The 8018-nt window shown below is 45.7% G+C and overlaps 1 protein-coding gene and 1 long non-coding RNA gene across 2 annotated transcripts; one reads left to right on the top strand and one right to left on the bottom strand.

The window, feature by feature from the left end:
* Nucleotides 1-21: 21 nt before the first annotated feature.
* On the bottom strand, nucleotides 22-7432 carry TP53I3 (tumor protein p53 inducible protein 3). Its single transcript, XM_009467319.2, has 7 exons — nucleotides 6909-7432; nucleotides 5909-6095; nucleotides 5146-5288; nucleotides 4198-4465; nucleotides 2773-2985; nucleotides 1513-1709; nucleotides 22-726 (listed from the first exon to the last, which is right to left on the bottom strand). The coding sequence occupies exons 3-7, from the start codon at nucleotides 5281-5283 to the stop codon at nucleotides 538-540; spliced, it is 1005 nt and encodes a 334-aa protein (XP_009465594.1). The 5' UTR covers nucleotides 5284-5288; nucleotides 5909-6095; nucleotides 6909-7432; the 3' UTR covers nucleotides 22-537.
* Nucleotides 682-4313, top strand: LOC148053493 (uncharacterized). Its single transcript, XR_015708382.1, has 3 exons — nucleotides 682-782; nucleotides 1537-1760; nucleotides 2820-4313. It is a non-coding gene; the product is annotated as an uncharacterized LOC148053493 (long non-coding RNA).
* Nucleotides 7433-8018: the final 586 nt, after the last annotated feature.

Genomic DNA, 8018 nt, shown 5'->3' on the forward strand with positions numbered 1-8018 from the left:
CCGGCCGCCTCCGCCCGGGGCCGCGTCCCGCGTCCCGCGTCCCGGCCCCGGGGCAGCCGCCGCCCCCTCCCCGGCCCCGGGGCTGCCCCGCCCCGGTGCCCCCCGCGTCTGCCCGCCCCGGCAGCCCCGCAGCCGCCGCCTCGGCGCCTCAGGAAGCGGCGCTGGGCGGGGAAGGCGGCCGCCGCTCGGCGCCGTGTGGAGGTTCCTGTCAGGTGAAGGGGCCTGGCCTGCGATCAGCGCCGGGCGGGAACGCTCTGGAAAGCGGACAGTAAAGGAACCGGCGGTCGGTGCCTGCCCGTTTTCTCCTACACCACGGAGCGCTTGCCGACATGCTGTTTACACGCTCAAGACACGATGCTAGAGCTGCAACGTGAACTCTTTATTAAACGTGTCCTGTAAGGCTTTGCTTTACCCCTCCTCTTTGGCTTCCTCCCACAATACATCATTCCAGATTTGGAAGCAGAAATGGCAGATTCTCTGCTTGGCAAACGCCCGTCACGGTTCTGTCCCTGAAAGACGACAGCAGTAGGCCTTTCTTTAAGATGAAGCAGGCATTTCGATGACAATTTTGCCAATATTCTTGTTTTCTTCCATGACCCTGTGTGCCTCTGCAATCTCGTGGAGAGGGTAAACGCTGTCAACAAGCGGTTGGAGATGAGGGGAGGTTCCTCCAGAAAAATACGGCAGCACGTTTTCTGTGAAGGCTTTCACCAGCTGTTCCTTATACTGAAGGAAAAATGAAAGCATTTTGAAGATTATTTCCAGTCATTTCATTCACAGAGGTATCTCTAAGCGCAGCGTACGAAATGTGCACAGTTCTCAGGGAGACTCTGACATTCTCATAGTGAGACGGAGACGTAAACATCTGACAGGTGTAAATTACAAACAAGAAGAAAAGTTTTAGATTAATTATATTTTAATTGAATGAAATTCTCCAAACAAGTGGTATAAGCTCAGTGCAGAACCTTTTAAACTCAAACTGATAAAATTCTTGAGAATACTATGTATTAGGCCACGGACAGAATCTGTCCTAGGGCTGTATACTGCTGTCTTTTACTGTAATATCTGAGAATTTTCCACATAAAGTGGTTTTTCCTTGGTAATTTCTGGACATCCAAATGGCCTCGGTCTCTACTTTGAAGAATTATCTAATAGAGGTTTTTCTCCCTCCCCCCACCCCCGACTTGATCGAGTTGCCTCATGACTTGAGTTTTGTTTTTTCTTAGGCCACATCTTTAAATTAAGGTACTTGTGAAGTACATTAAGAAGTTCCTGGGTATCATTCCTCTGATTCCATAGGTGTAAAAGGGAGGCATTTGCTAAAAATAGAAAAGGGAAATTGTAACTTAATATTGCAATGTTTTCCAAAGTATGTAGTAACAGTTCGAGGTGGTACTTTTTTGATAATAATGCGTTAAGATTCCGCTTTAACAGCGGTATCAAAAGAAAGCTCTCAAAACTATCATCGATTTTAAGGTCAAACTGTACACACTGTTGATAGCCATTACTTGCCTCCTTGTCTCGTGATCGTAATAGACTTGTATGGATGCTCGCTCTTTTGGAAAGCAGCCTTGCAAGCAAATCTCCATGTACTTCACCTCCACTCAGTAGTCCATAAATAATCCACCGGCCATCAGTACTCAGACAGTTGAGATTCTTCTCCCAGTATGAGCCACCAACACAATCTAAAATAATATCTACTCCAGAACCTCAAATAGAAACAGCGAAGATTTCAGCAATGTAGTTGAGCTGCATTAAAGGTAAGATAATTTCAGGCGAAACTAAAACCTTTGTCTTCATAGGTACAGAATCAATCCTGCAATTCTTATTTAAGTCTTTCTACTGAAATTAGGAATTGGCACAATGATTTGTAAGGAATTCTAGTACGGAGCACAAAAAAGGATCATTATAGATAACCAGATGCAGACTCCGTCGTAACCCATCCCAAATGCTTAGAAAAGCTAAATTTTTCTAACAGTAAGAGAGAATCACAGAATCCTAGAATGCTTTGGGATGGAAGGGACCTTTAAAGGTCATCCAGTTCATCCCCCCTGCAACGGGCAGGGATATCTACAACCAGATCAGGTTGCTCAGAGCCCCATCCAGCCTGGCCTTGAATGTTTCCAAGGATGGGACATCTACCACCTCTCTGGGCAACCCGTTCCAGTGTTTCACCACCCTCATCGGGACAAATTTCTTCCTTATATCCAGTCTGAATCTCCCCTCTTTTAGTCTAAAACCATTACCCCTTGTCCTGTCCCAGCAGGCCTTGCTAAAAAGTCTGTCCCCATCTTTCTTGTAGGCCCCCTTTAAGTACTGAAAGGCTGCAATAAGGTCTTCCCGCAGCCTTCTCTTCTCCAGGCTGAACAACCCCAGCTCTTTCAGCCTTTCCTCATAAGAGAGGTGCTCCGGCCCTCTCATCATTTTTGTGGCCCTAAAAGCTAAGTTTTGTTCCCATATTCAAACACTTACAAAGACAAGTGCAAGGATTTGGTCCCGCAGTTCCTTGTGGAGGCACCCATAACACACGCACAATATTTATGCCCCAAATGAACACAAAGCCAGAGAGTCCATGCAGAAAACAGCACAATTAGACTAAGGAAAGATAAGATTCTTGGGCTGAACAGGATGTTAGGTTGTGCTAACAGGGTCATTACTGTCTGCTCCTTCACCGACTAATGTGACCGTTGAAATCGAGTGCATGTGCATGTACATTAGGAGGTACACACTCCTCCTCAACTGTAACAGTGTCTTTCACGTAGAGGTTCTTACCTTGGGTGAACGCCAAGACCTTTTCACTAAAATCTTCATTCTTGTAGTTGAACCCTGCAGCTGCTCCGGCGTTTGCTGTTGCTTTCAGTTTCTCCTGAGTTCCTGCTGTCACGATGGGAATAGCTTTTGCCAGTCTTACCAGCTGAATGGCTGCCATACCAACTCCGCTGGCTCCAGCATGGATCAACACTCTCTCGCCCTTCTGTATTTTACCTGAAGGAGGACGTAAGGGAAATGGTTACCCTTTTGGCATCACCTGTGGATTAAAACATGATCAGGGTGGTAAATACTGAAGAGGAAGCTGAAAGAGATGCCTTTGACCGGGCTTTGTTTACATCTTCATATCCTTCGTAAAAGAAACAAATCCAGAACTAACATAGCTCGCAGCGTACCGACAGGACTCCATTTTACCGACTTCAGTGGAATGACTTTAGCTGTCTGGTTCTGGGCATCCGTGACCAAGCTGCTTAGGTGAGTGCAGCTGGCCTTTTTATACTGGGACCATCCACTGCCACCAACAGAAAACACACTCGGAGGATGTTAATACTGAGAAATCAGGCATTCAACAATGGAGAAATACCAGACGTGCTGGGTAATGGTTAAGGACCAGTTCTACCTATCATTTTGCCATCTACTGGTTGCCCTAACACAGTCATTTGTGTTCCACTGATTGCTACTGGAAGTGAGGCACTGAGTAGTCCTGGAGACGTGGTCCTAATTGACCATAGACCCCCAGGAAGCAACAGTGCTCGAAGCGAGGCTGCGTTTTGGGTAGTGAGGAAAGGTACTTGTTTGTAACTCCTTCGGTGGAGCTTTTAGATGCTACGGCTGAAGAGGGTGGAAGAAGGATATTTGTCAACTGAGGAAAACCCTGGCAAGTGCTATTGTTAGTGCCTCTGTAGCGCGTTTTCAAAATGAAGAGCGAATTTATGTCCATTTTAAATCAGCTCAGAGGGGATTTTACCTACAGTTAATGTCTCTGTGAAACAAGGTACCAGAAGGCGTTGTCTACTGTAGATCCACAGGCAATTAGTGAGAAAGTTCATTATATGGTCATGCTTGCAGTGAAGTCAAATCTTTAGATGCGTTTTCAGTTGTTTGGAGAACATGTAAGTCATTTCAGGGTTTAGGCTTAATGGAAATTGCCATTCAAGCTGAGAAATGTAGACAAAAAGAAAAACTGACCATCTTTCCGTATCCTTCCTTGTAAATATGCAATCAGCAGAGTAAGTTGTGACTAAGGACATGTCAGGATTTCAGGATTTGGGTCTGGCATACCGGGTTCTGATCCATGCGAATGGAGCGAGAGAGAAAAGGTTCTTTGAAGGCAAACAGCATTCAGATGGAGGCAATAAAGAGAGGATTTCGTAACAGAAAGGAAGACGAGCTGTTTTGGTGGGATAGATTTGCAAATACGCCTCTCACCTACAAAATGCAGCAGCTGAAAGGCTGTTAACCAGGCTTCAGGAATGGCTGCAGCCTGAATAAATGTCATATCATTGGGAATTGGCATCAGGTAGCCTTCGGGTACTGTGACATATTCTGCCTGGCCACCTCCGGAGAGCAGAGCCATCACTGCATCGCCAGTCTTCCACCGGCCCTTGCAGCCAGGTCCGAGCCCAGCCACGCTCCCAGCTGCTTCTAAGCCTAAAATATCACTTGCTCCTTTGGGGGGAGGGTACTTACCTCTCCTCTAAAACAAAAGAAAAGAGAGGGCAAGGAAGGAAAAGCCACACATCAGTGAGTGTAATGACCTGCAATATTTTACTCACACGCCTCCAACCTAAATTCCTATTTATTTCATCCTGATTCTGCACTGTGCGAATGTTCCAGTAATTTGAGGATCTTCTACCCTCTGGCAACACCTCTTGTTTCTTACGTATGTTTTATTCTTAAAACTCTGTGTGCAAATTCAATTTATTGCAAGTCCCCTTTGTCCAGGCCAGTCCATCCTGGGGAGGTGCTATGGTCTCCAGTTGCAGAGAGTGGCTTTCAGCTCAAATTAAAGCAGCTCAGACTTAACAATTTGAATGTGATTTTCCCACGCTGGAATTCAGCCAGTGGAACATTTCACGTTCATCTCAAATGCTCAGAGAATGGTCTCAGCATCTAGAAAGACCAGAGCTTTGGATTTACATCTTTTCTTGAAAGGCAGCTGCCTTTCCGCGCCACCCCAGCATTGCAGCGACCCAGATAAAGACATTTATCTGCTGAATCAAGGGACATCTCTTCTTTCAGCCCTATGAACTCTCCCATCCACATGCTAACCAGGTCCAATCTCTTTTAACTCTTCAGATTTGTCAAGACTTCAGATAGGGGCTTGAAAAATTGGTGTCGTTTTCAGGTGCGTAAATCTGCTTTACATACACATACCTGGAGTAAATCAGCCCTATTCAGAGCGCTAGCAGAGACCTTCACAAGAACTTCTCCTTCTCCTGGATGTGGTTTCATCATTTCTTTCACATAGAGATTTTCTGGGCCTCCTGGGCAATCAAAATAGGCTGCCAACATTTTCTCTGAAAAACAAAACAAAACAAAACCAAAAAACCTGGCAGGAATGCAGGCACACTTATGTGCAGCTGGAAGATCTCGGTAATCAGTAACCACAGCTCTGCAGGCTCCACTCTGCAGATGGACAATGCAAACTGTGACACATTTCGAAGGCAGAAGAGGGGAGGGCTGCCAGAGAAAGCTGGGGAGTTACAATGCAATGAAATACATTAACGCTGGGATATAACATATCGTTGCAAAAGCCATTTGGCAAACCATGAAGATCACCTTGCATCAAGTCACAGGCCTCAGTCAGTGGATCCAGCAGCACTGACCTCCCACCCACTTTAACTGTAAAAAGTAGCACGCAAATGAAAATAAAATCCTTTGCTCTCGACTTCCTGCATGATTGGGGCCCCAGCGCTCAACTGACTGAAGGACACAGGCCCTTAAAATAGTAGACACAAATGGGATTTTAAAACTCTCAGCAGAAAGAGCCTTTATTTGACACATCTAAAATCATGCAAGTGCTGCCTTACGATTCAGCCCGTAGATGGCAGCTTGAAGATACACAAAGGCACGACGGTGAGTTGGCGCGAATGAAAGATAACAAATGGTTTTAAAAATTCCTGTTTATTTCCCTTGCCTCAGCAGGTGATTCCTCTGTGCCTGATGCGCTCTGGTAGAGGGTCCCACGGCTGCAGGAGTTTTTCAAGTAACTCCTCAGTCACTGTTCCTGGGTTCCTCAGGTTTGGCACCAGCAGTTGTTGTGATGGGCTGAGATGTCAAGCCTCCTCCTGCCTGGCAAAATCAGATCTGGAGCAGTCTTCCCTCTGGAAGTGAGAAGAGAGAATCACAACGGGAATGCCTGTGTTACCTCCCGAGAGCTGGTACCACACTGAATACAGCGTAGGGCTGCCACCTGAAGACGTGCGCGGGGTGGGCTGCAAGCCAGAGCCTCTTCCAGTAAACAGCATTGTGTGACAGACCACCATGCCCTCTGTAAAAATCACTGGCATTAGGATATCCGCGCAGGAAAAGTTAAGCGCATACTTAATTATTTGTTGTAAGACTGCAAACGCGGAATGATAAACACCTTGAAACCCCGGGAATGTAAATCCCCACGGGGTGGTGCTCTGTGGCTGTTTTACAGTGAATGAACACTTCCAATTATTTGCATAAACTGTAACTTAAAGGCTTTTCTTTCAGAGGCTGGCTGTCTGTTTGTTGTTTTCAGCTGAATCATTTAATCCAGTCCTACAAAATTTGTATTAGCACAAAAATTTAATGGGAAGCCCACCAGATACCACGCCGTAACAGAGGCTTCTGCCCTCTTAATCTGTCCAAGTTTAGTCAATCAAAAATAAGATGCGAAAGAAGCTTTTTTTCCTTTTCCAACACAGTCCACTAAACTGCATTTTTATAAATGCTTGTCTTTGTTGCTAGAAGCAGACCCATAAAAATACAAAAAAAAAAAAGAATATAGTGAGGCTCCGAATACCTTTCAAATGCACAGAAAACTGTAGGAGTTGAAAACCAAGTTTCTAACCATGCGCAACAACTTCAAACTGTCAGATCTGCCAGCAGTGGCCCAAAACGACAATTTAAAGACGTTATGTGATTCCTGAGCACAATTTGTGACTCACCTTTTTCCTATAAAGAAGGGAACGAACCCAGGAATGAACCCAGCCTGTCCTCGGGAACAGCCTGATCCCAGTTCCTCCTCTCCCAGCTCTGCCCTTGTGATCAGCCATTCCCCAGCAAGTCCACGGGTGGAACAGGACGAGGTTGTGTTTTACTTCAGAGGGAAAGACATGAGCAGAATCAGAAATATGAGTACATCTCACCATTATTTCTACCCACGGACCCAGTTTATTCCACGGATTGAGGCAGAAATCTCCTTTCCCCTTTGGCATTGAGGCAGAGATCCATTGCCCACCCCCAGCGCACAGGGAGGTTTGGTCTAACGCCTTTCATGTGCCGATCGCTGCATGCATGCGTATTTGTGTGTTCTCGGGCAGAGCGCTGAACTGATGGTTTGATTTCTGAACTCTGGGTCGTGCAGACTGGATTTACTTAAATTGCATTAAGGGCGTGTGAGCTGTGACAGTCCTTATGCTGTCTGTCCGCCTGAGGAGGCTTTATTGTGCTCTGTTCCTGTGAGACAGCGGTGTTCAAAGTTTCCTGGCTCACGCCCGTCAACCCAGTGCGTTTCTACCTGATGCTTCAGCTGCCTGATCACACCTCTTCGTTGAGCTTTACCGTTTCCCCCAGAGGGAGAAGGATCAGATCATGCCTTTCTCTGTGTCCTAGTCACCAGCTCTTGAGCATTTGAGTTGTCAGGGAATAAAACTGACACTTCAGAGTATTTAAAAATGATAAATCCTACGCCTGTCCATGTGTGGGATTCTTCTGTGGATATTTTTCCTATCGATTTTGAGATTTTTGGATTCAGGCTTTCAAACTCTTCTTTGAAACTAAACTAATTTAGAATCAAATATAGCTAAAAATTATTTTTTTCCCACGTGACTCAAAGAGCTAATAATTTATTTGTTTCTGCTGATGAAAAGATCATGGAGCCTGGTCTTCTTGAGACTGCTCTTCTTTGATGACCTATAGTACACACAGTCTGATTCAAGCCTGGTGGTGATGTTGTCCCTCCTCCCCAGTCCTCACAGAACTTTGCAGTCCACTACAGTTTAAAATAACTTTCTGTAGCAGTCAGTGACAATGCAGATGGACATGTTAAAAATGTG

The sequence above is a fragment of the Nipponia nippon genome, unplaced genomic scaffold (assembly GCF_047370975.1).
Source record: "Nipponia nippon isolate SJK-2023a ecotype South Korea unplaced genomic scaffold, ASM4737097v1 scaffold_4, whole genome shotgun sequence".
Classification (NCBI taxonomy): Eukaryota; Metazoa; Chordata; class Aves; order Pelecaniformes; family Threskiornithidae; genus Nipponia; species Nipponia nippon.

Excerpts from the sequence above, each read along its gene's own strand:
- TP53I3 (XM_009467319.2), bottom strand. The coding sequence starts at position 5,283 with ATGTTGGCAGCCTATTTTGATTGCCCAGGAGGCCCAGAAAATCTCTAT. Across the intron at positions 4,466-5,145 it reads ATAGGGCTGATTTACTCCAG|AGGAGAGGTAAGTACCCTCC; the intron begins GTATGTGTATGT and ends CTTTTGTTTTAG. Across the intron at positions 727-1,512 it reads TACGATCACGAGACAAGGAG|TATAAGGAACAGCTGGTGAA; the intron begins GCAAGTAATGGC and ends TTTTTCCTTCAG.